This window comes from Ictalurus furcatus, chromosome 10, assembly GCF_023375685.1.
Source record: "Ictalurus furcatus strain D&B chromosome 10, Billie_1.0, whole genome shotgun sequence".
NCBI classification, from domain to species: Eukaryota; Metazoa; Chordata; class Actinopteri; order Siluriformes; family Ictaluridae; genus Ictalurus; species Ictalurus furcatus.
In genome coordinates, this window is record NC_071264.1 from 20,217,004 (window position 1) to 20,244,673 (window position 27,670).

A 27,670-nucleotide genomic window follows, 5' to 3' on the forward strand; every position below is an offset into this window, starting at 1 on the left:
TTGCAGCATGGCAGGTTTAAAATAAACTGGATATATTAAGCTAGACATCAACACGCTTCAGAACTGTTAACTTCATTGTTGGTTGATGTAATAAAACATTTCGAGAAATGCTGTTACAGGAAAATAATCTATGACAGGGTGGCGTGATGCATGACCCCGATTTTTATTATTTTCCATTAAAAGGATGTCCGTCAGTGTCGTATTCCTCTCATACCATATTATTTGCCAACAATCATTTCTGTTATTACTTACCATATAACTGCTATAAACAGTTGTTTTATATAATTGTATAAACGAACAACTAATCAGCCTGACTTCTAACCGGAACAGAGACGGAGCTGCACATGGACCAGCCGTGCTGCCGCTCGCTGTACGACTTCGAACCCGAGAACGAGGGGGAGCTCGGCTTCAAGGAAGGAGACATCATCATCCTCACCAATCAGATCGACGAGAACTGGTACGAAGGGATGATCAACGGCGAGTCAGGCTTCTTTCCCATCAACTATGTCGAGGTCCTAGTGCCCCTACCGCAATGAGGCTTGTAACACTGACTCTGTACAAGAGACACACGCAATGGAAGCTTCATCTTTTACTGCTTTATGTTTCAGCATCTAAGAGTAGTGAGTCAAGTCAACTGGAACGGTATTAGAATCTTTGATGAGTAGAGAACCATCTCAAAAGTTAGAACAAATCCAGTCACCTTGATTCATTACTTCTAGACATTTAGTGACCCGGATACCTGAAAAACCTGGTAGGCTTTATTTTTTTCAGTATTTATTTCTCTTTTATATGCACTATCCGGTGTGCGCTTCTGAGTTAGCCTTTGGCATTAGTTCAGCGCTCTTTTTTCCAGCTATGTGGATGGCTAGCTCTCTCCCTTTGGATTGTTTTTGTTTGATTTTTTATTGTTTAAATTCCGGTTTGTATGTGGTTTAGCAGTTTGAGTGCCTGCACTGAGCTTACATGTCACCGAAACACAGTTTATAAAATGTGAGTATCTGTACTGCTACTCATGGGAATGTTTATCTCGCCAAGTACTTAATCTCTCTCTTGCGCACTTGCTCGTTTTCTTTTCTTTTTTTTGTGTTTACACTTGACTTATTGTGATTATCTGGAATCATGACAGCAGTAACGAACGCTATATCGGAAACAATGCCGAGATTGAAGTACAGAGTGGGTGATGTGGCAAAAATATCACATCACAATACTTTTCTCACAATGCACAATACTTATTGTCACTGAGGTTTGGTTCAAAAATGAAGAGAAAAATGAAACAGTTATTTAAAAAAAAAGGTTAATCAGCTACTTGTTACTGTAAAAGTGGAGAGAGTAGGTCAGTCAAAGGCAGGGGTTCTCAACCTGTTTTGGACAGTGATCTCATTTTAAAGGACCAAAATAATTAAACAAAACGTGCAAATATCTGTAAATATTATAAACATGCACTACCGCTGTATATGATCACTTAAAATTTGTTAAAGCAACAAGATTTGCGTTTCTATGCTCTGTGGCACACTGCTGCTCCTGCACTAGGCTACAGAATACACACTGAAGTATCACCCATGTGTTGTTTAGATTCTGGGCAGACTCTGCAGAATATTTAATAGACCAATATTTTGTAGTGTTTCTAGCTAGGAAATAAGACGATGCAGTGCCAATTATTTTTATTTTAAATAGTCGCTCTGCATGCTGTCAGTGTCTGTTGTGCAGGCAACTTCGATTAACGGTGCTTGGATGTTGTGTGAGAAGCTAACGGGATTCAAATAATTATGTGACATTAATCTGACATTTAAATCTCATTTTAAATCGTTCCATAAATCAGGTTCATGTGCGTAGAGCTACGTACATTGTAACAATTTCGGTTGGTAAAAACCAACCCTGACCCCATGGTTGAGAGCTGACGTGGTAAGGGCTGTTGGATAATATAGCATTTCTCAGTCCTGGTCATGGAGTACCACTGCCCTGCATGTTTTGGTGTTTTTCCTTCTACCAACTCAGCAGATTCAACTCATGAGCTAATTAACGAGCCTGAACTTGGTGGAATTGGTTAGAGGAGAAAAAAAAAAAGCACCAACATGTCAATGGCAGGTGTGCAGCAGGACCAGCATCGAGAAACAGTTGTGTAATGAAAAATAAATCAGTAGAAAAATACATCATAGGCTACACCAACAAAATGCTTTTTATGATGCCGAGTTTAAAAGTAGCAACAAAATGAGTAGCACATAGAGCATCAGAATCACTCCATTTTAAACCTTGAAAACAACTATGTAATAGTTCGAATCTCTGCGGTGTGCCGTTTACTTCATTTTCTTACAAGCATGCCCTTCTCCTTCTTCTCTCTTCTTGCTCAAAAGTGAGACCATATTTTATACCAAAAACATTACCTCGACCAGAACTGAGCAGCTCATCAGCAATTTAGCTATACCATGCACTATATTAGTCTGCATTTTAAAACTATAGTTCATCACTGGAGCTAAAAGCAAATGTAGCTAACCGGAAACAGAAGTCTGGGTTTTTATAAATATATTCTTCATTAATGTCATGCAGACTGGCTGATGTGGTTTAGGACATATGCGACCTGATGGTTTGGCATTAACTTGTCTTCTTGCCATGACACATAATGTTTACACAGATGCTAACTGGCTGTTCTGGTGAACCTTTTTGGATATCACATTGTCACATCACCCACCTCTGCGAATGTCTCTCTCACTTCCTGAAGTGCTTCTTTATTTTGAGATTGTGGTCGTATTGCACTAAAGCTTTAGAATCAACAGTCACACGGCACATGGCTCTCCCGTTTGCACTTTTTACCGAATCTCTCTGCCATGCCACGAGCACGAATTGACATCAGCCTGTCTCAATCAGTAAACATATGTAACATATATAGAGGCATTGATATCCACACTGACTGTCTGTAATGAAAAACCACCTGTTCACCTTGGAGCTAATATTTTCCCCAATATTATACACCGAATGACGTTACAAAACCAAAACAAATGCATCATGTTTCCAGTGGTCGAGTTGTTTGCATACAAAGCTTTAAAATGCTTTGTATGCCTTTGCTTGATTGTTTTTAAACTGAGACTGACATTTCTGCATGAACTGAAACCTGATTAGCCAAGTGCCGATATTATAATTTTATATCATTGTTGAACCATCACAATATTGCCTTAAAAACATCACTAATGATAAAACACAAAGACAAACTAGCTTGTACTTCAGAATGATACTGAATAATCTTTGGAATAATTGTTTGTGCATAACGGTACAACAAATTTTAGATTAAATAATAAAGATAATCGGCACATGACTAGTCCTGATATTACCAAAATAAAAATAAAAAAGTGGTAAATGACTGTATTTCTGCAATGCTACAAAACTACGCTGCGTAGTTTAATCGAGCCTTTTGGATTTTTTATTTTAACTTTTGAGGACTACTTTATAATATCTGCTGTGTGACGACATTTGCATGGCTGTGACTGCCTTTTTCTGTGCCCTGTTTTGTCACTGTTGTCTTTGCTGGTACAATGAATGCTCACTAGATGTGATGAGGGAGAGACAGGGATTATTTTGATACAGGATTAACCAGTTAAACTTAGGGCTGCAACTATTGATTATTTTGTTTTTGTTTTTTATACTGTATTGTCTCTAATATTTGAGTATTCTATAAAGAAAAAGAGCTTGAGACAAATTTACTGAGAAATCCAACAGTAGAATCCAAATTGAATGAAAGACTCTTATGCGGGACATCACGCCAAAATGATAAAATTACCCACAGCAAAGATAAACAATGCAGAACAAAATGTTTGCTTAAATGATATGACACAGAGGTAATAAAAATGATAATAGATGATTATCAAGTGATTAAAAAAATGTATTTCATTGTCTTGCATGTGTTACGCCACACTGATGTGGTGATTACCTTGCATGTTAATGATAGCTTAATGTTGCTAGTAGTTGAACTATTATAGTTGTAATAGTCGAACTATTTTACCGTTTGATTGAATGATCAAATTGCTCAGTTTTCTCAAGTATCCGTTGCAGCCCTAGTTAAAATGCAAGTGCTATAAATGGCAGATATCTGTGATGTTAAACTCTCAGATTGTGATAATTGTTTAAGGTTTTATCACTGTTTGTAATATTGTCACAATCTTGTATTTCTGGGAGGAAAAAAAGAATTCTATTCCCCATGTTTTCCAACTTTCATGGAAATTTTCATGGAAATTTGAGAAAGACATTGAATTCTCGTTCACATTTTTCCAGAATAAGGAGCCATCTGTACTTGTTATCTTACTGAACAGGGCATGCTTTATCTAAGGAGCACAAACGCTACTTAGGCATGCCTCTCCCAAGTATAATGCAAATTTTATGTGTGTTGAATATTGCAGCATATTGTAGAACTGATAATCAGCACACGCCTAATCCACGCTCGGGCCACATCTGCTTTCCAGCAAACCACTTGCCCAGTGGAACACTTTAACAGTATTTTTACGTTCTACTCGTTGCCATATTATATGATTATTGCAGGTTTGATAAAGATGATAAAGTTGGCATTGATACAGTATTGACCAGCGGCACCTTTTTACAGTATTTTTCTTGTCGCCAAGTTTTTTTTTTTTATTGCTTTTGCTTGAACACAAAGTGAATAGGAATGAGACAAGCTTAAGCAGGCCTTAATGTGAAATCCTTAAGCTGTGGTGCTCCATCTGTTGAGCTTCAATTAACTTTGTCTGGTAAAACATGTTCGATTGTTTATTATCATACAGGAGTTCAGAGAGGCGATGCATTCCATTTTTATTGTCCCCTATGAAAACATTAGTCAAGTTTAAATCTTATGGCTAGTTAATCCCGCAGTTAGACATAGACACTGTCAAAATGTATGATAAAACCAAACGAATGAAATCAAATGTATCGATTTTTTTTTACCTATCTTGATTGGTATTGCAAAACATACTTAAGAATTTCTACTAAAGCACATTTTGGGCCTTGTTTTTTTTTTTTTTAAATCATTTTGGTATAGATAAATAAGGACGAGGAATGATACAAGGTAAATTCCTGATGCAAAGATCAAATGTGGCATTAATTAGACCAATTATTTACTTTTCTTAACCAACTTTCACTTGCAGAGGAGTCATTATAACGGGACGGAATAATAACAATAACGCAGGTTCTCTCTGGACTTGTGTAAAACACTACTGACCCCTCTACCTTTACACGTTTTGTCCTGTAGCTTTCCAGTAATTTTTGTCACTACAATACTTTTTCAGAGAGAGAGGCATGTGGACCGTGTGTATTTTTTTTCTCCTTTTACTGTCTTTAGTATAATTTATACAGAAAATGTTTTATAGATGTAAATGAATATATTACAAACTGTATATTGCATAAATAAATGACAAATGCTGCATAATTGTTGAGCCCAACATTTGACATCTGTTTTATTTTCATACACAGACAAAAAAAAATAAATAAACACACATTTTGCTCATATAAAACTTCTGCTTTTAAAGTACACCTGAACAGTCATTTTAAAACTATAAAACAATTCTGTGCTGAGTGATAAATGGATTATTTTGAATGACCTACAGTGCATCTGGAAAGTATTCACAGCGCTTCACTTTTTCCACATTTTGTTATGTTACAGCCTTATTCCAAAATGGATTAAATTCCTTATTTTCCTCAAAATTCTACAAACAATACCCCATAATGACAACGTGAAAGAAGTTTGTTTGAAATCTTTGCAAATTTATTAAAAATAAAAAACAAAAAAGCACATGTACATAAGTATTCACAGCCTTTGTCATGACACTCAAAATTGTGCTCAGGTGCATCCTGTTTCCACTGATCATCCTTGAGTTGTTTCTACAACTTGATTGGAGTCCACCTGTGGTAAATTCAGTTGACTGGACATGACTTGGAAAGGCACACACCTGTCTATATAAGGTCCCACAGTTAATAATGCATGTCAGAGCACAAACCAAGCAATGAAGTCCAAGGAACTGTCTGTAGACCTCCGAGACAGGATTGTATTGAGGCACAGATCTGGGGAAGGGTACAGAAACATTTCTGCAACATGAAGATCCCAATGAGCACAGTGGCCTCCATCATCCATAAATGGAAGAAGTTTGGAACCAGCAGGACTCTTCCTAGAGCTGGCCGCCAAGCCAAACTGAGCGATCGGGGGAGAAGGTGCTTAGACAGGGAGGTGACCAAAAACCCGATGGTCATTCTGACAGAGCTCCAGCGTGTCTCTGTGGAGAGAGGAGAACCTTCCAGAAGAACAACCATCTCTGTAGCACTCCACCAATCAGGCCTGTATGGTTGAGTGGCCAGACGGAAGCCACTCCTCTGTAAAAGGCACATGACAGCCTGCCTGGAGTTTGCCAAAAGGCACCTGAAGGACTCTCAGACCAGGACCAAGACAAAGATTGAACTCTTTGGCCTGAATGGCAAGTGTCATGTCTGGAGGAAACCAGGCACCACTCATCACCTGGCCAATACCATCCCTACAGTGAAGCATGGTGGTGGCAGAATCATGCTGTGGGGATGTTTTTCAGTGGCAGGAACTGGGAGACAAGTCAGGATTGAGGGAAAGATGAATGCAGCAATGTACAGAGACATCCTTGATGAAAACCTGCTCCAGAGCACGCTGGACCTCAGACTGAGTTGAAGGTTCATCTTCTAACAGGACAACGACCCTAAGCACACATTCAAGATAACGAAGGAGTGGCTACAGGACAACTCTGTGAATGTCCTTGAGTGGCCCAGCCAGAACCCAGACTTGAACCCGATTGAACATCTCTGGAGAGATCTGAAAATGGCTGTGAACCGACGCTCCCCATCCAACCTGACGGAGCTTGAGAGGTCCTGCAAAGAAGAATGGGAGAAACTGCCCAAAAATATGTGTGCCAAGCTTGTAGCATCATACTCAAAAAGACTTGAGGCTGTAATTGGTGCCAAAGTTGCTTTAACAAAGTATTGAGCAAAAGCTGTGAATACTAATGTACATGTGCTTTTTTGTTTTTTATTTTTAATAAATTTGCAAAGATTTCAAACAAACTTCTTTCACGTTGTCATTATGGGGTATTGTTTGTAGAATTTTGAGGAAAATAATTAATTTAATCCATTTTGGAATAAGGCTGTAACATAACAAAATGTGGGAAAAGTGAAGCGCTGTGAATATTTTCCGGATGCACTGTAAAGGCCAGAAATGATTTAAAATGACCTGTGAACATCTCCAGCATTACTCTCATAAAGAATGCAAACCTCTGTGAAATACACACTGATCAGCCATAACATTAACACCACCTGGCTAATGTTGCCTACTGTAGGTCCCTCTTGTGCCACCAAAACAGCAATTTGTGCTATAGTAGCTCTTCTGTAGGATCGGACAAGACGGGCGTCACTGAGGCTTGTGCGCCCACGACCCTGCCGCCGGTTCACCGGTTGTGCTTCCTTGGACCACTTTTGGTCAGTATTAATCTCTGCATACTGGGAACACCGCACAAGACCTGCCATTTTGGAGATGTTCTGACCCATCACAACTTGTCGTCTAGCCATCACAACTTGTGTCAAAGTCACTCAGATCCTAACATGTTCATTTCCTGCTTCCAACACATCAACTTCGAGAACTGACTACTCACTTGCTGCCTAATATATCCTACCCCTTCACAGGTGTCATTTAATGGTTTTAATGTTATGGCTGATCTGTGTATAATTATATATAACTGTATGATGACATTAAGATTTATTGTAATTTTAAAGTAGGTAAGTTTTTGTGTGTGGTTTTTTTTTTTTTTTTTATAGATCCAGATTCATCTGTTTGTACACTTCCTTGTGCACTTCTGAAAAATGCAAATCATTGGTCAAATCTTTATTGCGGTCTGTATTAGCCATATATAAGACTCACTATAACACAAGTCTTACACTCCCAGTCAGATGTCAGAAAAAATAGATGTTGATTACTCCAAAATTAGAGGAATCAGTTGAAGTAAAGAATATGTATACAAGTGACTTTATATTACACCACATATTCACATATTTGTCTTACAGCTCATACTAGCACTGAAGCTGATAGTTTCCTCTATAGGCTGAACTGATTTACCCTTCAGGTGTGCTTGCCTTTTCAATTACGCATGTGTTTAACATCTAATTAGACTCCTAAAGCAGCCAGTTAATGAGTCATTATGGTAAATGTGTAGCTTTAAACAATTAAAAAAACTCTGTGTTGAATAACTGATTATTCAGTATATTTGTAATGCTTGATAAACTACTAAAATGATCTAGACACTATTTTCTACACTATCTATAGCTTTACTCTGATTTCAATTCCAAGTATCTATGCATATGCACAAACATGCCAATTAAAGTCTGCTATAAAAAAAAAACAACCCACCCCTTCAGACCACTTTATATATATATATATATATATATATATATATATATATATATATATATATTAACGTTAACTGGATATGAATATACTACTCTACAAATATATTTTTCTGTGCAATATATACTTTTTTTGTCAACTCATCTTCATTTAAATCTTAAACCAGTGTACTGGCGCTTTAATTCAGCTCCAGCAGCGTGAGCATCGCGGCAAAAAATAATTGACTCGACACCAAAACTCCCGCTTCACTGCTGCAGCATCCGGTGTAAAATTTTAGCAGTGCAGAGATTACAAACTGCAGTTTTGTCATCATTCCACACAAGAGACATCATCTTTACACACAGCACGAAATCGATGTGTTTTCATCGGATGTTTCTAAACTATACATCGGTGCATCTCTACTTGAGATGACTTATTTTAGTTTGAGCCAATGATCATTTAAAGTACTGATTTCACTGAAGAACTGATTCACAAGTGTTAGACTGGCAGTGTAAATTATAAATGATCAATCAAAATATGTGCTAAACGTTTTGATTCAGACCACAACCCTTCTTTTTTAAATCTGATTGTATTCTTACCCTTATTGTGATTGTGTTGTTTTGCCTTTTTCTTATTTTTTCTTTTTTACTGTAAATCATTTTCAAAAATATATATATATAAAAAAAGGCTTAAAGCTGTACTTTTATGGTATAGAGTCTCTTAAGTCATCTATCTGAAAGGCTTATATGTGTTGTTTTTGTATTTATGTCCAGAAGTCACTCAAGATTTGTTTCGAGGGCCACAGAAGTTTTCAATATATGATACATTGCATGATTATATGAACGCCTCGTCGTTACACACCTTCACTTGATTAGACAGCACCGTGTGGCCTGCATTTACATGATAGGCTCTTATATTTTATGACATAACCACACTTTGATGTCATATGTTTAACATTAGGGCAGATTTTTCATTGAGACAGTCCCTCCAGGATTTCGCGATTTTGCGATCGCAGAAACGAACACAAAATCAAGCAAACGTCGCAATATTTGGAGGAGCTTGCAATTTTTAAAAATTACTGCAGATTTTATGCCGATTTGGGCCAAGACGTGTCGTGTGACATCATCAGAATGCACCATGTGATGTCATCACAACGCGCATTCAGTCAAAGCCCACTTCGATTCAAGCGTGTCGAACACGAGTACAGTTAAAAGGTCTCAATTACCAAAAAAAAAACCATCAGTGTGAAATTGCAATTTCGACAATTCAAGTAGTTTTCCGCAAAAAAGGAGCACAAAAAAACTCAACAAAATTTGAAATCAAACATATTCGGCGGCTCCTGATCTCAATATTAATTTTTAAAAAATGGTTTCTCCAGTCATCACATTTAAATTAAGATGGTTAAGAATGGTTTATATAGATCAGTGTTTCCCAACCAGGGGGTCGCAAGAATATGGACAGATTTCTTAAAAGAAAAGCTCCAGATGCTCCTGGACCATCAACTTCACGCTGTCTAACATGAGTGTTTGTGTAGGGTGCCACAACTTTTTGAAAGTTTTCAGAGGGCACCGTCACTGAAAAAAGGTCGGGAAACGCTGATATAGATATAGGGTGATATAGGGTGACTTTATTACTGGGAAATCCTTACACACAATGTAACATGTTTGTATGTTTTATTATAGACACAATAATGTTATAAATCTGAAGGTTGAGATTCACACCATCACCTTTTTTTGGGAGGGATGATCTTCATTTATTTGTTTTTCACACGCTGCATATCTTTTGTTATCACTTTTTAAAACTTACCAAAAAGCAAGCGCTAAATCAGAAAGCGATTCAGTTTATATCCAGACTTCAGCACTTCGTTTGGAAACTCTTCCTTTATGGGATTGTGGTTTTCCTCTCAGTACTTGTGTTGCGTTGTGTCTCTCTTTCTGCAGTGACTTTTCAGACAATTCTTTCTCCTGTTTTAATGGTGAGCAGCACTCATTTCCTGCACACGTCCACTCAGGTTGATTCTCCACCAGCAGCTCCAGTGTAGGCAGAGACGTCGTACTGCTCGTCCCAGAGCGTCCGTTCTCATTTATTGCTCCATAAATACTGCTCCTCCATCCTTCCTTTACCTGCATTGACCTTCTGATCTTCTTCCAGCCGAGGTGATTGAGCTCCAGGAAGTTTAGCAAGATGCAGAAGATCCCCACGCAGAACATGAAGATGAGGAAGATGCTCTTCTCCGTGGGACGTGAGACGTAGCAGTCCACGCGCTGAGGACAAGGAGGGACAGCACACGTGAAACGAACTGGCACGCAGAACCCGAATAGAAGCCACTGAAGGGAAAGAAATGCCAGCTCCAACATGGCACGAAAACACACATGGAGCACGTAGGCTTTGGACAGGACTCCTGAGGAACCTCTTGTCGGAGAGACATGTTTTTGGCTCAGGGTGCCGCGAGTTAGTGAAACGCACGTGTTTTTTTCCAGAACATCAGCCACCTTGTCTCTCGGGTGATAATGAGACGTGATGGAGCAGCTATCGGAATTACAGTTCCGCACACAATCGTCCGTGTTTTGCCCAGGTGCCATCTTGGAAAGGTTGTGCCAGGTGTAGAGAATGAAGAAAAGTGACGGCGTGGACACGGCGACAATATGGAAGACCCAGAAACGTGGCTGAGAGATGGGCGCAAAGGCATCGTAGCACACATTGGCACAGCCCGGCTGCAGCGTGTCGCACACAAACATAGTACGCTCGTCGGAGTACACGTCTTCTGCTGCCACGGCAACCACCAGCAACCGAAAAATCGCCATCACTGTCAGCCAGATCCGGCCAATCAAGGTCGAATGCTGATGCACGGCGTCAAGGAGCCGCTTCAGCAACGTCCACTCGGTCATTGCCACCCTGAGTCCCAGTGCTCAAACGATTTGGTAATAATAGCAGATTTTTTTCACACCTCAGGATGGTAGTAACCTTTAGTAACAGTCTTTAGTCCTCATCAGCTCCAGGGAGGCTCCTGATTCTGTGCTTTGACCCCAATTCCCACCCAATCACTCACTCATTTTAATTAAAGCTAATAATATTATATAAGCTGAAACACAGTAGCTGCTTTTTCATAGCTCGCTTCTGAAGTGCCGTGGCTTCTCCGTACCATCCTTTCTCACTCCTTTTAGATAAGAACCCTACCGACGTAGGCCACTTGACTTCGGGTCACATGATGCCTTCTCTGTCATCTTTAACCTGGGCCATGTTTTTAAAAAGGGCCTGAGCAGACAGCACTCTCCTACTTAAGATAGCGTCTGGTTCTTTTTAGCTCCACCGCCGCTCGGAGATAAACAGAGCTTCCTTTAAAAGGATGGATGTTTAAAAATACAATTGAGATAGGAGAAGCTTTTTCATGCACTGCTGGAACGTTCTCTGGTTTTATTATTTAGGTGTAACACAGCTTTAATAAAGACCAATATCTTATCTGTTATGTAAGATAGTGTTACAAATCAGTAATAGTGAGTCTGAGGGTTTAATCCCAAGGTGAGTTTTGAGATGTTTAAACACACAGAGTATCTATGCTGAGAGTATTTTCACGTTATTGGACATGAGTAGGTTCCTATTTACAGCAAGTGATGGACAGTATAATGGACAACTGGACAATACATACATCCAAATATACATCCAAGCCCAGAAAAAAAAATTGCAAATAAGACGTGTTGTTTATATATATTAACAATTCTTTAAAAAAAAAAAAAAAAGGGTTTAATTCATTTCAAGCATGCTCACTTTTTAATAAGTATGTCAATGTTTAACAGTTTGTATAATTTATTCAACAGCTCACAGAGCTCACATGTTCACAGTGTTTCACTCAGCCTTGAACTTTTCCATCTTCACCCAAATGTAGCTGGTTAACCAAAACAAACTACAACGATATAGTTCTAAACAAATCATGTTTAGAGTTCAACATCAGCTTCCTTAGTTTAGCACTGGAGCTAGCTAACAAGTAATAAAGTCTTTCATCCAAAGTATTTTCGATAAATATCTGTATTAAAACACAACCGGTTTCCCAGAATCGATGTTAGCCGACCACTACCATTACCCGAATCACTTTTTATAAAAGCTCAATTTGGTATCATTTGGTGCAAGGTGATAAAAGGTGGTGTGGAATTTCACTGGAAAAGTAGACATAATGGGGATGATCATTTAAATCAATTTTGAACTTACATTTGCAAAGATGTGGCAGATGTAGTTTAGTGGTTATTGTTCTGTCTTGTGGTTGCACATGTTTGCACGTGCCCTATGTAGAAATACAGTATGTAGATCTTATTTAGTTCTGTGTTGTCACATATAGTTAGTGTGTTGTTTTAAGTAGCACCATGGTCCTGGAGGAACGTTGTTTTTCATTTCACTCGGTACTGTACTAGGTGTATATGGCTGAAATAACAATAAAGCCACTTGACTTTATGTGGTTGAAAATGTCAACATTTGACCATGTGAAGGGGTTTCCAAGGCCATCACACTTCTGGACTATTCCTGCTAATTTATAAAATTGTTTATTTAAAAATAATATTGGTCATTTTGGGTCAGCAAGCCTCTTTCAGAACAATCTTACAAGACTTATAGGCAAGTATGAGATTTAAGCACCACATCTTGGCTGTTAGTGGTGGCGGTAGGGTTAGGGTTTGGGGAAAGAACCACTAATGGCATTTCAATGAGGTCTAGACATTAAAACCCATTATTCAACAGAAGTTTGTTTTTTTCCCTTCTCAAAAGCACACATTCAAAATCTTTATCAGAGAAGAAATGCAGATAACTCCATGTTTTGGCTTTAAACCTAATAACAGCAAAACGTAAAAAGTATAGCGTATGTCATACAATATGAAGCTATTGGGTTTATTTTGTTTACTATCTGTAGTGTTGTCCGAGTTTAAGACAATGCTACTCTAGAGAAGTTCTGTGCGAACTGAAAAGCTGTGAGAACATGAATCTTCATTACAAAAGCCTTCAGATTTCTGCCTGTAAACCGTTTTCTGTGGTGCTTGACTTGCTGAATTCGTTGAGAAATTCAGGACAATTTAAAATGGGTAATCCTGTTGGTCACATTTGGGCATAGCACTTAGTATGAATGTGTTTTCTGATGATCTTTTCTGGCATAAAAAAATGTAATGGGTCATGCAACTTAATTCTATAAGTCCGCTTCCCATACTAACATCTTTTGAGTTGACCTAATAGTCCAAGTATTTAAGTTGATTTAATAATCTCTGCATATCCCAGAAATGTCAAAAATACTCATTACTCTGGTCAATTCCGAAAACAACTGCAGAAAAATAATGAACACCCAACCACAGATATATTACGGCGTATTCTTTATTAAATTTTATGTATAAAAGTGTATACTTTAGGGAAGTAAACAAATAGGCAACAATGACAGTTAATCAGTTCATCTTGAGGTCTCTAGATGCTTAGGTGTTCTGGCATGTTTCACTTCAAATGTCAAGAAAACATAAAATATATGAAAAAAGCTCAATCGGATCATGGCTTCTGGTCAGCACATAGATTAAATTATGAGAGCAAAATAAATTAATAACCAATAAACATGTGACAAAAGATACAGGGTCACAGTAATTTACATACAAAACTAAAGAAAATCACAGGAAAACAAAAATCCAGTAATGCTACATGTTCAACAGCTGTCTACCATGTTAGTCCTCAGGAACTTTTCACCACAGCTGGCTACTTGTACAAACCATCCCATTAGCTTAACATGAGCATGTGCAATGTGCAAGTATAGCAAGTGCAAAACAAAAGGATAATATGCCATGCCAAGGCACAATAAATAGTGAGAAACAGACCTTGGAAAGATCAGGGAAGGAAAATTTGTAGACTAATATTGCTGGTCTTCATTTAGCCTTAGCCCTATATACCTCATAAATGCGATCACGTGTACAAGACGAGGGCTTTACGGCCCGTCTCAGGTCTTAGACATGGGCCTTTGAATAAGAAATATACATTTTGCTAAGAGAAACTATTTCAAAGAATGGTAAAAGATTTAGAGTGGTAGGTCTATGTCACACTCCAGTATAGACGTCATGGGTAGTTGGCAGTTACATTACTGCACAGCTGGCCTCCTGACCTGGCACATAACCCTGTAAAGACATGTGTATTTTATTTACATTACCATAATATGCATTCTACATTATTGAGTAATAAAGAAAAAAAATCCAAGCCTGTGTTTCAATTCTGTTAAACACACCCTTGTTGACTGCACCCTTGTGCCCTCAAGAACTTACCCAGAAGTCACTGCAGTCTGATTCAGTGGGAAGGTTGGTAGATGAAGCCATTTTTAAATGCAAACATTTTAATTGCTGCTTTCAAATAGGATTTTATGAATTTGTTCACACCACCTACTCATCAGCTGATGCAAATTCATTAATTTATAGTTTATGATGGCTAATTATCAGGCTAGCTAGTACATACACAAGGAATATTCAGTTCTTTTCAAATGGGTTTTATAGTGCTGTGAAAAAGTATTTACCCCATCCTGATTTTGTGCATCTCTCATACTAAATTGTTCAGAAATTAAAACAAAAATTAAGATGAAACAAAGGCAACCTGAGTAAACACAAAATAAATTTTTTAAATGATAATGTTATTTATTGAAGCAAAAAAGTTATCCTGTGTGAAAATGTATTTGCCCTGGTAGTTACTAATTACACAAATCTATGAAACTGCATTCATAATGGGGTTCAGTTGGACTAGACACAACCAGACCTGATTACTGCAAACCCTGTTCAATCACATCAACACTTAAATAGAACTTTTTCAACAGCATGAAGATGGTTAAAAGTTCTTACCCAGTAACACACTATGCCAAAATTAAAAGAAATTCCAGAAATGATGAGGAAGAAGGATTACAAAACTATTCCAAAAGCTCTGGGACTCCACAGAACGACAGTGAGAGCCATTATCTCCAAATGGAAAAAAAAAAAAACTCTGCACAGTAGTGATCCTTCCTAGAAGTGGCCAACCTTCCAAAAATCCTCCAAAAGCACAGCAATGACTCATCCAGCAAGTCACAAAAGAGCCAAGGACAACATCAAAGGACCTACAGGCCTCTCTTGCATCAATAAAGGTCACTGTTCATGACTCCACTATCAGAAAGATACTGAATTAAAAAAAATGGCACAGAGGAGTGGCGAGATGAAAACCACTGCTAACCCAGAAGAACATTAAGGCTCATCTGAATTTTGCCAAAACACACCTTTATGATCCCAAAACCTTTTGGGAGAATGTTCTGTGGACTGAGGAGTCGAAAGTGTAACCGTTTGGAAGACAGGGGTCCCGTTACATCTGGCGTAAACCAAACACCGAATTCCACAAAAAGAACAATCATACCTACAGTCAAGCTTGGTGGGGGAAGTGTGATAGTGTGGGGATGCTTTGCTGCTTCAGGGCCTGGGCAACTTGCAATAATTGAGGGAAACATGAATTCTGCTTTCTACCAGAAAATCCTAAAGGAGAATGTCCAGTCTTCAATCCGTAAATTGAAACTCAAGCACAACCGGATTATACAGCAAGACAACGATCCAAAGCATAGGAGTAAGTCCACCTCTGAATGGTTCAAAAAAAGCTAAATTAAAGTTTTGGAGTGGCCCAGTCAAAGTCCTGACTTTTGAACCAATTGAGATGCTGTGGCAGGGCATTAAACAGGCAGCTAATGCTTGAAAACCCTCCAGTGTGCAAAAACTAAAGCAGTTCTGCAAAGAAGAGTGGGACAAAATTCCACCACAGTGCTGTGAAAGACTGATCTCCAGTTATCTAAAGTGTTTGGTTGCAGTTATTGCTGCTAAAAGGTGGCACTACCAGATTATAAGTTTAAGGGCAGCAATGACTAGTTTTTCACAGAGGAGATAGGTGTTGGATAACTTGCTTCAATAAAAATAAAAACAAATAAAAACTGTATTGTGCATTTACTCAGTTGCCTTTGTTTTATGTTGCATTTTGTTTGAAGATCCAAAACTATTTAGTATGAAATTTTGTATAATATACTAATAGACTATTTACAAAAACAAAAAGACAAAAACAGAAGAAATGAGGATGGGGCAAATATTTTTTTCACAGCACTGTATATAACTGACTATTCCATCTGAACAAATCACAAGTTGATTAACCTCGAAACTTGTGAGCAAGCTAGCTAATCGTCATATCAGATAGTTGGAGAAGTGATGAGAGAGACATCTATAGGAAATGAACTGCACAGATAGTAAAGGAAATTCGTTCAGCTACAACTGCTTACTACTAAGGGCATGTTATAACTGAAAAATCTGCTCCCACTACACACTCAAGTAACAACGTTGATACACACAGACAAGTTTTAACGTTGATGGTGTGTTAAGTATTGAAACAGCATTAGGAAAGCAATTTGCAAGGTGGTATTAATATTTTACAGGTTGAGCCTATGTGGTAAGTAGAAGCATTCAGGCATTATTGATTCAATGAGGCAAAACAGATACCGAAATTAGTGGTTATTAGGAATGTAATAGTCTGTTTACACTGTACACATTTCAGCTTCATTTTAACGGTCCAACGATAGAAAGGACATGACATAAAACCACTGCTGATCAAATATTATTATTAGGGTGATGGATCATGGTATTGTGTGTGGTGCTGCACCTTGTACATATACAGTTAGAGACTTTTTTTCCCCCCCATGCACAGTGTATGTTAATCATCCTCTACCCTTAATCAGTTTCAGTCTACAGCATTGTTGTTGGCTGGATACTACTGGTTGGAAATCCAGCTGTTACATTCAAATCTGATACATTCAGAGCACTGACACTTTCTTTTTTGTGACAGTGCCATTTCAGCATCACTATAGTCTTGCAAACAATTTCTAATTATCATGGCCAAGAACACTACTTAAAAATAAGGGCATTAGGCCTATGGTACATTGCAGGCAACAAACCACAAACCACTGTTTTTGTGTGACATTTCAGCTGACTTTTAATACCTTCTAAAGGTCACACAGAGTTTTTTTTACCATATATTTCTCGAAAAACCATATAGTTGTTAAAGTTTTCTCAAAGGACTGAGAGAAAGCAGTACATTGGTGCATGCAGAGTTATGTGGCTAGAAAATTAGATAACTGGCGAAGAGAAGAAGAAGAAGAATTTATTCATCACGTATATATTACAGGACAGTGAAGATCTTTTATTCACATATCCCAGCTTGTTAGGAAGTTGGGGTCAGCCATGATACAACACCCCTGGAGCAGAGAGGCCTTGCTCAAGGGCCCAACGGTGGCAGTTTGGCTGTTCTGGGGCTTAAACCCCCGACCTTCTGATCAGTAACCCAGAGCCGTAGCCATTGAGCCACCACTTGCCAGGGGTATCAAACATGGCCTATGGACCAGGACTAATGCCTCTAATGTCAAGTCAACCACTGGACAAGTCTAATGTTGCCATTACCTAAAATAAGGTTGCCACAACTGTATCAGATGCCCCGTGGGTGCAGAGTCTGGGACAGAGTTTGATGTGCTGCTTTACTGAGAATGGCAATGTCCTATATAGTATCTGCTCAAAGTTGGTCCTATTATGGTCCCTTTACACTAATGATTGGGGTAGATGAGGGCTGGGAAACTGTTTAGAGTAAGAATCAGCAACTATGATACAGATGGCATTCAGAAAATAAGAACAATGAGAACCAAAGAGCAAAGCACTGCCTTTAAAAAAAAAAAGCATCAGGTTGTTAATGGGAAGATGCGGAATGCGAAAGCATGCATATAGCAGCACTGTGTTTATGCTGGCATCACCAGTGTCTCACCTGCTATGCTGGGACAGGTCAGGAAAGAGCACAACATTTCTTTTTCTTTCTTTTGGCCTTTTCATAACAAAAGAAAAAGAAAAGTGGGCTAAAGTAGGCAATGATTATTCACAGTACAAGATAAGTGAAATGTTTATTAGGGCCCAACTGTTATCAACAGATTGAAAAAAACAAAAACCTGCCTGATTAACTTCCACTGACTTACTAGCGTGTGTAGAAGTCATGCCTATAAAGCAAAGCAATGTTTTATAGCAAAGCCACATTCATGAATGTGATGATATAGGGTCACAGGCACTGCTCAACACTTTTTTTTTTCAGTTTTTAAAAAAAAAAAAATACATCTGAACATAATGTATTTGTAAGATATAATTGTACTCTCTTGGATGACTGATACCATCAGGATTCAGCCTGGCAATTTCATGATGGGGTGAAACCTGAAACAGGTTAGCTTATACTAAAATGTGTCTTTGTTTAAAAGTATATTGTTGTTTCTACTGTTCGAGTTTGATAAATAAATAATGTATATTCTGTAACAAGCTACTGCCTAATTACAGCAATTGATATTGATTTTAAGGTGCCAAAAAATTCCAATAACCAAGATCAGTGAGAATTTCCATACCTGCTGAGCCCTACTTTCTATTAAACAAGATTATGAACATAAACATGAAGTAGACTAATGGGAGTGGATGCTAGATTAATCAAAGGCTGGATTTTTAATACCGAACAATGCAAAGCAGTCAATCAGGAAAGAATTAATCACATTTATAATCTAAACGTTTCTAACAGTAACACTGGTAAGATAGTGCTAGCAATAATAACAATTAAAAAATTTAAATAAAAACCTGGATTTTGCTGCTCATTCATCATAACTCGCTGAAATGATTCAGCTAATTAACTGGAGAGTCGAACCCTGTATTTTTGAGCTGCGAAGTTAAAATCTCAGGCTGGTCAACCGCTATGAAACCTAACGCAATTCCTGGTATGTTCATATGTGGCCCTGACTGCATTTGAAGTGGCTTATTGAAAACATTAACATAGAAAAGTGAAAACAGGAGGAATTTTCTAAAGTCACTGAAGAAGAACAGACAAAATTGGAAATCGAAATGATTTAGAAATGAAGCACCTGTTGCCTATTAGTGCTAATGATGAAATACTTCAGACGTCAGTTTGGGAGACGGTCATTTATACACAAAATCAACCGAAGGTTACCTGGCGACGGAGGTGAATCTCTGGCCCAACGCTGCCTTCTTCGTCCAGATCGTCTTCAGAATCTCCATCTGTTCGACCCTGCAGACGCACCACACAGCGCTCTGCTGTTTCCTGAAAACAAACGGTTTAATGCTATTGTTCAGTCCAACACAGATGCCACAGTATCATGATCCAAAATTTTATAGTCTCAGTAATGCAGAGAAAATAGTGCACATGAACCTTTAACTACAGTGAGCAGGCTCCAGTATACAGATATGTTTCCCAAAATAGAAATCGTATATAGAAGTCATTCTATTTGCTTAAACTCCATAGACCACAGTCATAGCAGTGTGAGGATTCAGTTATTTGGTATGAGCAACCGTTAAAGTATAGAACATAAGTGAGCCTTACTTCACTGTACAAATTCAGAAGAGACACTCGGACATCATTCACAGCTCCCCACGTCTTTGGGCTCCTCAGCACCAGATCAGAAGGTGGTTTCTGCTCGACTCGAGCTCCTGCAGACCAGATCTGAGTGAAAAACATCAAAGAGTACTTTAAAAGAAGAAAAACTATACATTTCAATTCACTTACATTTACAGCAATTCACTAAACTGCCATTATTGTGTGGCAGTCTGGGGAAAAACCGGTTGCATGTTACTGTGGCTACAATCAACAACTAAATTCTGTCAAAACATCTGAACAGTCAAAATAATGATCAATCACCACTGATCAAAATTTTGTTTTTCTGCCATTACTATACTTGGATATCACCACTTTAAGAAGACATGAAATGAGGCTTATGTTTAATGCAACAAGTTACTTTTACCAAAGGAGATGAGACAGTGATGATGTTGATCAAAGTAAAAAAAAAAAAAGTCATTTCACTTTATAAACTTAATTATTCCAAATTTGGCAGCAGCGCTTTTTTTTCCCCGGAACTAGATTAGGTAATAACTAGAGAAGTCTCTCAGTAATATTGGAGTGGATTCTTTAAATGTAATTTTCTCCTTTTTCAGTTTTTGTGGGTAACTAGACTTTAAAATGCTTTACTTGTGATTGTATAGAGACCCACTGGTGACAAAATAGAAATAATGAGTGGCCATGAGTTATTAATGCATGGGAATGGGATCCAAATCAAGGCCACAACTTAGTAAGGTGTGGGAACTTGATAAAGTCATAGGCATTACTTAGAATGTCAGACAACGAAATAATTACGTGCAGCGCCATCTTAAGTGTGTGTGTGGATCACTGTTGTGAATGCAAACTTAAGTGTGTGTATATACACATACGTTTTACGGTAAGATGGTAATATGCACTTGGCGGGAAAAAAGCTGCTGTTTGCAAGTTTTAGTTAAGATGTAGACAAAATTTTACATGCACGCCATATTTTTCCTAGAACAGAAGATTTTCAAGTTTGCTCGGATAAAATAATGAATTTTAATGTAATGTACAAAAAAAAAAAAAAAGATTGATCACACCTTCACCATGTGCAGGGTATTCCCAATGCCACTTGTGAGCTCTCCTTCTTAAAGCAATGTTTAAGTCCTGCTGAGGAACTCTACTGTGAATGCCATGTGTATACTCAGATTTGGACCAGTTGAGTCATTCTGACTGTACAGCCTGACTAATTATAAAGTAACAGGAATTTAAGAGCTCATCAGTCATCAGTGTAATCTTTTATTTCTCCACTCATCTTGACTCACTACAACTAACTAGCTTGATGTTACACTGTGTATATCATCACCGTTAGCGTTTGTCCAGCAGTCAGAACGTAGGATGGAGGGATTTTAAAGATGATGTCCGTTCCTCCTGGTTGACTCCTCCTCACTATCCAGCCTCCTAGTGGTTGATCCTGAAACAGTACCCATTAAAATGAGGCTGAAATAGAACTATTTATTCAATCATTCACCATTCACTGATCTTCAGTAACCACTTTATAAGGGTTGCTGTGAATCTGTAGCCTATCCCAAGAACACCAGTATATTGCATGATGCACTGCAATAGACTGGTATCTCATGCAGTGTGTATTCCCAGATTAATGCCCAAAAAATACATATATATAAATAAAAGTGTGTTTTGAGATTTATCTTAAACACATGAGCCTAAAAAAAGCACAGACTATCCCCAAAACCGAACACATTCATATCTGGTGAGAATTTTATAACCTTTACTGAAGTATAGTAACATTGTGAGAAGGTCCTACCACGTCAGAGTTGTTCTTGAGCCTTACGAAGTTTCCGTCCAGGTCTATCTCATCGATGGACACACAGCCGCGAGCAGACGAGTGCTGGGACACTTTGTAGCTTGGAGAGAGACCCGACCCGCCCTCATGTTTCCGTTTCTTTCCCCAGCCTTTGCGTGTGGCGTGGACGTGTGTGCGGGAGATGGGTGCGTGCTGAGAGGGACTCGGGGAAAGATTGAGTCTGGACAGAAAAATGACTGCATTTGAAAAATGACAAAGAAGCTGACTAATGACTAAAAAGAAAATATTTAGAGACATACAAATGAAACATACAAATGAAAATACTACATCAGGTAAAGACAGAATATTTTGTTTTACAGTAGTGTCTCTCAACCATGCCAAGGAACATGAGCATAAATAGGAAGCTTATGTGCACTCTTAAGCCAGATCTCATGTGTTCTCTCAGCAGCACTGATGTGCGTATCTGTTACACGAGTATCTCTTGATTTTGCAGAGGTTAAAATATGTTTGGTTACCAGCTAAACGTGCTTCATGTCCTACCGTTGCTCCTCTCCCTCCAGCATCTTGCGGTAAGCATTGATCTCCATGTCCAGCATGAGTTTGATGTCCAGCAGACTCTGGTATTCCTCGAGCTGCGCTTGCATCTGCTGCCTCATGTCAGCCATCTCCTGCTCCTTCTGGGAGAGCCGCTGTTGGCTGAGCTGCCTCTCACGGTCCAGAGCTCGCTCCAAGTCCTGCACTCGTGCCTCCAGCTCACGGTTCTCACACACACACAAACATGCTCTCATCACTCTATTCATTAATCATGCAATTGGTATAGCAAAGTATAGAAAGTGAAATTATATTAATTAAATAATGTTAAAATCTTTACACAGCCTGTGACTCTTTGGTTCACACAGATATGCCAAATTAATCACCAAGATCAAATTAATGAATATAAACAAGGTCATAAGCGCATTTTTGCTGATTTATCTAATTTTACACACTATATTACGTACGCCTGGAAAACGCATATATTTTCAACGGCGGAGATTTGTATGACCAGCTAATGACTGGAGACTGATCATCAATTTGATTACAAACCCAACTGATGAAATATTTATATGTAGCCAACAAAACTGTACTACAAAACACAACGATAAAATGTGTCATCTATGCCCTACCTGTTTCTGCAGGCTGTTTATCTGAATGGACTGGGACTCCACTTTTATTCTGGTTCCTTCCAGCTCTTCTCTGGTAGTTGTGGCATAATCACTGTTCTTCAGGGCCACCTGCTTGGCATTTTCCAACTGCAATGCAGAAATGGATCGACACATTTGATATCTTCTACATATATGCTGCCATGTTTAAATGTTTGTATATAAATTGCATCCAATTTGCATGGCCAAACATTATGCAACAATATTATGCAGTGTGGTTTATTCTGATGTTCTTGCTGTTCTGTGAAGTGTGTACTGTATGCTTAATGAATTGGGCTGCACTTCTTGTTGTATTGTTAGCTTGTCATTTGTCCTATGTGTAATCACATCCTGCACTGTGATCCTGTGGTGCCTTTACACTTGGTGTGATTAATTTGTGCTGGTGAGAACACAGCAATTACACTCAGCTGATGATCAAAACAACTGCTGAACGAGGTGGTCTCAGTCTAGTTCCAAGCAAACCTTAGTACGGTTTGATGGCAGTGAGAAAACGTTTGAACCCTGAAATGATCGAACTGTAGGAAGAGAACCAAGCATACAATGCGGTGCAGCATTTTTTAATGAGTGTGTTTAACGACATGCAAACTAAATTAAACATTTTTATATAAGCATCTAATTTTTATTTACTGCCACCCGTTATCTGTGCTCTCTGCAATTTATTCTTGTTTACAAGGTTTGTTTACCTTTTTCCATCAACACATTTCTGACAAATGAGTGTATTTTCAGCCATATACGTCCCTTGGTCAAAAGGTTTTTTTTGGGCCAAATAGCAAAAGAACCAAAAGGTATCATATTCGTTTAGATTCATACTAATCAAATTGATTCATGTGTGCTCATAAGATGTGGCTTTAAAGTTGTATTGCCAAACGCACATGCACTAATTAGGAGTTATCAGTGAGAGAGAGTGCCCTGCTGGTGTACCTTAGCATTAAAGGTGCGTTCCAGGTCGTCTTTATACTGCTGGATCTGGGATTCGTGCTCTTGTCGCAGCTGCTGCATGGCCTCTGCTAACTTACTCTCAAACTCCTTCTGCCTCCCTGAATCCACCTCCACCAGACGACTCTCGTACCGACTCCGCATCTCTCGCACTTCCTGTAGGCAACATTTATAATTGCAATTAGACTCGTAAAACACCATAAAATGTCAGTGGGTTGAGATCTTGGTGGCACTGGCAGCTATTTGGACCCAATATTGTGATGCCTATTTGACAATGATTTGTTCTAGATGAGTGTGATGTGCAAAGAAGGGGCTTATGCTCCACTTGTACAGAAAAGATGAACAGTTTACACTGTTGTAGCATGAGTGATAAGAGGGACTAATTGGTTTTTGCAGATGTTCCACAACGTTATAAAGTATAAATGGATTAAAAAATAATAATTTAAAAATAAATAAATAAATAAATAATACATTTATTAAATTAATATACAATTTCCACTGCAAATTGCTGTGGAATAAGTTTGTGTTTATTTATTTATTTATTTATTTATTTATTTTAAATAAAAGGTGTATGGTTTTATTCCTTTATTCAGCACTGGCATCATGTTGCTATGTACACAGGAGTAGAAGGGGTGTACCTGAATAAGAATAAATTATTCAGAATGAACAGACAATGCATCTTAAATGCAAGTACAGATATGGACAGTAGGAGTGTTTTTTCCCTTCTTTTTTTGGTAACGCTTGTCAGCTTCAGGGACTAGGGTCCCACCAGATGAAACAGAACCAGTTGCATGAATGTGAGGCTTTTACTTTAATGATGAAGTTGAAGGATGAGGGTTGCCAAGTGTCTGCAAAATTCCCATTCCAACTACAACTCAAAAACCATACAAAAATATTGAAACTAGCCTAAAATGTTTAGGCACAGGAACACCAAGTAAGAAATATTTTCACCACTAAACAATAATGGCATTGTGTTCCACCCCTACTTAGGGCGGATAAGAATTCAAAATCGCCTGATACTGCATAATTATTTGAGGAACATTTTTATTGACAGTCCTCATTAGTTGTTTTTTTTTTGGACATTTCACAGTCGGTACACTAGTGTCTTGTGAGGCTCTTTTTGGGATCCCAGTAACAAATTGTGGTAGGTGATGTCTGGGCTACTGTATTATTTAACAAAAATGTCAATTATAATTTATATCATGGTGTTACTTTATTTCTGTTTCTAAAGTATATTTTAAATGATTCAGGTTTGCTTTAGTTAACCATTTGATCATTGCATTCCTCGTCAAAATGAACCTATGTGATTGTAGGTAAAGCTACCTTTTATCCTCGAGGCATATTTTCACCATTTTTTTGGTGTGCCACATAACTGCCATAACGAGCTGGAGTCAAATTGAAATGCTAGTCATTGATGTCTAAATTGAACACTGCTATAGAAATAGTTATAGTATGAATAGAATAGAAATAGTACGACTCTTGTACTTTGTTATGCCAAGTTGAACTCTTCATGATCTTTTACATGGGTAATTTTGATTTATAAGTAGGAAATCAGAGAAACAAATACACAAGGAAAAGAAGTATTGCGCACCTGTTCACCAAGCTGCTTCTGAAACTCCATCTGCTCATGGAGGGTCTGCATCTGGTTCTCTGTGTCGACTCGACGAAGCGTCTCTGAATTAACCTGAGCTTTGGCATTCTGCAAGGCTGTATCCAGCTACACAATAAGCAGTTATATTTTTATTGAGTAAAGCTGAGCACACAACAGAATACTTCTGAATACTCAAAATCCCAAGGAGTTCTTTTTCCTCCTAATATCACTAGTAGTATACAGGCAATATGTTTTGAGGATCATACACTGCTGATATTCAATCATGAAACACTCAGTGGCCCAGAGCAACCAGGGCAGCATTGTCTTTCCTCTTGGCTTAGGAATTCCTTAGTAAAAAATATTCCTCCCACAAGGTTTGCAAATTAATTTTAAAGGAGAAACTTTTAGTGATCTCAGTAATATTCAGTGTCAACTCAGAATGAAAAGTTGATGAATTACCCATTTCCTCAACTCACATTATCCACTTGTGTCGTGAGGTCTGAAACATCACTTTCCAGTCTGCGGTTAGTTGCTAGTAAATTAGCATAGTCTGCCTCTTTGGAGTTCAGGGCAGCTTCGAGATTCCTCCAGCGCTCCAATGCGTTGCTCAGTTCAGCCTCTTTCTTGTTGTTCCTGCAAGACAAAAAAAAAAAAAGATTGAAATTGTGAAGTGAGACCAATAGCTTTATCATTTTGTAGTTGTTTTCTCAATGCAGGCAGTTTGACATTTCGTTGAAGTCTTCAAAATGCTCATGGTCTGGGAATGAGCATCACCTATACACACCTGTGGCTTGAAGGGAGAAGCGGTTCATAGCGTAAAACTATACAAGCACAATACTTCAGCAATGAAAGAAGGTGGTGAACTGGATGCCATTTGGGGTAAAACCCAGAACCACTTTAGGTTTTTGTTATATACAGTAAGGGTTTCTCATATACTAGTTATTCCATTAAAGTACTTTGTTAGCATACTGTCTTTTTAGGGGACTTTATAATGTTTATATTGAAATGCTTGCCATTTAGCGAGTCTGGTGCTGGTGTTGCTTACTACTGTATTATTTGTATTCCTGGGAGAAATTAGAGGTCACAGCGGGACATTGCTAGCACAGTTACAATGGTGCTTAATAAGAGAAAATAACCTCAAACATAAGGGGTTTCATGTTTAAGTTTCACTGTTCACTCCTAAAAACAAAAGACCAAATGCTGTTGTAACTGACAGGTGTCCTCATACTATTGGCCATAGAAGTGTGCTCAGAAGTGTATATAAGAATGAGCAGTCTAGCTCAAGTGGAATTTTTTAAATAGTGTTTTATATGCTTCCATTTAACAGCCATGTCTTCATGCACCCTGAGCTGTGATGTTGCTGCTACTGTTTGAGGTCATCATACCTGGCCACTAGATTGCGGTGGTCTTCACACAGCTGGCTGTACTCTATCTGAAGCCTGGCTCGCTCATTCGCGGTGTTATCCAGAGTTTTTCTAGCGTCGGCTAGCTCCGTTTCATACAACACGCGCACATTCTTCAGCTCCCTTGTCGTGCTCTCTTCTTTCTCCTCCAGAAGGAGCCGCATGGATGATTTCTCATTCTCGAGCTGGCGCACGCGCTCGATGTAGTTGGCGAGGCGGTCATTGAGCTGTCGCAGGTCCTCTTTCTCCTGCAGGCGACTCAGGCGGGTCGGGCTAACCGAGGACGGAGAGCCTCCCGGGGCCGCGGCGGCGGCGGTGGCGCTGCGTCTCCCGGAGCGAGACGGCCGGCCGGCTGAAGTCTCAGGGGTTGACGTTATCATAGCTGCTTGCTATTTTCTCAGGCTTTCTTACACGCAAACACTCGTATCGTACCTCCTCTTTTGAGCGCTATTCCTTTCAAAGCAGTTTCCAGTCGCTAAGACAAACAAACTACCAAACCGCAACAAAACTATTGAATCATTGTTAACAAACGCTACGCAGGCTGTCAGCATGGGCCATGTCTCTGCTATACAGCGCACTTACAATAACAAAAATAAACAGAGCAAAGCTGCTAACTATACACTTAATTTCGACTGTATTAATCCGAGAAAACCCTGCTCATGTTGCTGTTTTTTTTTTTTCCAGCGTATGTCACTTTTATCGCGCACAGCTGCTGAAGAATTGATAGCACCCAAATAAGCGCCGTGACGTCACATCACAAGCACGAAGGCACGTGGGACTGCTGGTACCATTTAAAGGAATGGCTGCACCCTGGAAATAAAAGAAATTTATACTCTTTTACAAAATAATAATAATATTCACTCATAATCATAATTTGAAACAGACATGTTGTTGTGATTTCTGACACTGTACTGTTGCCTATAGCGACTGGTTGAACCAGTTGATTTGATTTCGCCTGTGTATTAAAACTGCATGCTGTTG

At 38.7% G+C, this 27,670-nt stretch overlaps 3 protein-coding genes across 6 annotated transcripts in view; 1 reads left to right on the plus strand and 2 right to left on the minus strand.

Annotated features, from left to right (window-relative positions):
* sh3gl3a (SH3-domain GRB2-like 3a) overlaps positions 1 to 5,417 on the plus strand; it is a 37,111-nt gene extending 31,694 nt beyond the window's left edge. The window contains exon 12 of one of the 3 annotated variants that reach the window (XR_008386899.1): positions 331 to 402. Coding sequence is in view for 1 of the 3 variants with exons in the window: in XM_053634412.1 (XP_053490387.1) it covers positions 331 to 536 (206 nt within the window). In the remaining 2 variants the exon portion in view is untranslated. Of the gene's footprint in view, positions 1 to 330 lie in introns of all 3 variants that reach the window. The other 2 variants (XR_008386898.1, XM_053634412.1) reach the window with 2 other exon arrangements.
* A 3,617-nt stretch (positions 5,418 to 9,034) lies between these two features.
* On the minus strand, positions 9,035 to 11,253 carry gjd6 (gap junction protein delta 6). Its single transcript, XM_053634751.1, has one exon. The coding sequence runs from the start codon at positions 11,251 to 11,253 to the stop codon at positions 10,207 to 10,209; it is 1,047 nt and encodes a 348-aa protein (XP_053490726.1). The 3' UTR covers positions 9,035 to 10,206.
* Positions 11,254 to 13,702: 2,449 nt separating this feature from the next.
* lmnl3 (lamin L3) lies at positions 13,703 to 27,438 on the minus strand. Of its 2 annotated transcripts, XM_053635305.1 has the most exons (12): positions 26,672 to 27,437; positions 25,763 to 25,919; positions 25,287 to 25,412; positions 23,681 to 23,851; positions 22,724 to 22,849; positions 22,101 to 22,321; positions 21,561 to 21,780; positions 21,102 to 21,209; positions 19,766 to 19,885; positions 19,376 to 19,486; positions 18,167 to 18,223; positions 13,703 to 14,490 (listed from the first exon to the last, which is right to left on the minus strand). In XM_053635305.1, exons 1-11 carry the CDS (start codon positions 27,067 to 27,069, stop codon positions 18,185 to 18,187), a joined length of 1,797 nt encoding a protein of 598 aa, XP_053491280.1. In that variant the 5' UTR covers positions 27,070 to 27,437; the 3' UTR covers positions 13,703 to 14,490; positions 18,167 to 18,184. The 2 variants fall into 2 exon arrangements, with proteins under 2 accessions (XP_053491280.1, XP_053491279.1); XM_053635304.1 differs by lacking the exon at positions 18,167 to 18,223 and having other exon boundaries at positions 26,672 to 27,438.
* Between the last annotated feature and the right edge of the window lie 232 nt (positions 27,439 to 27,670).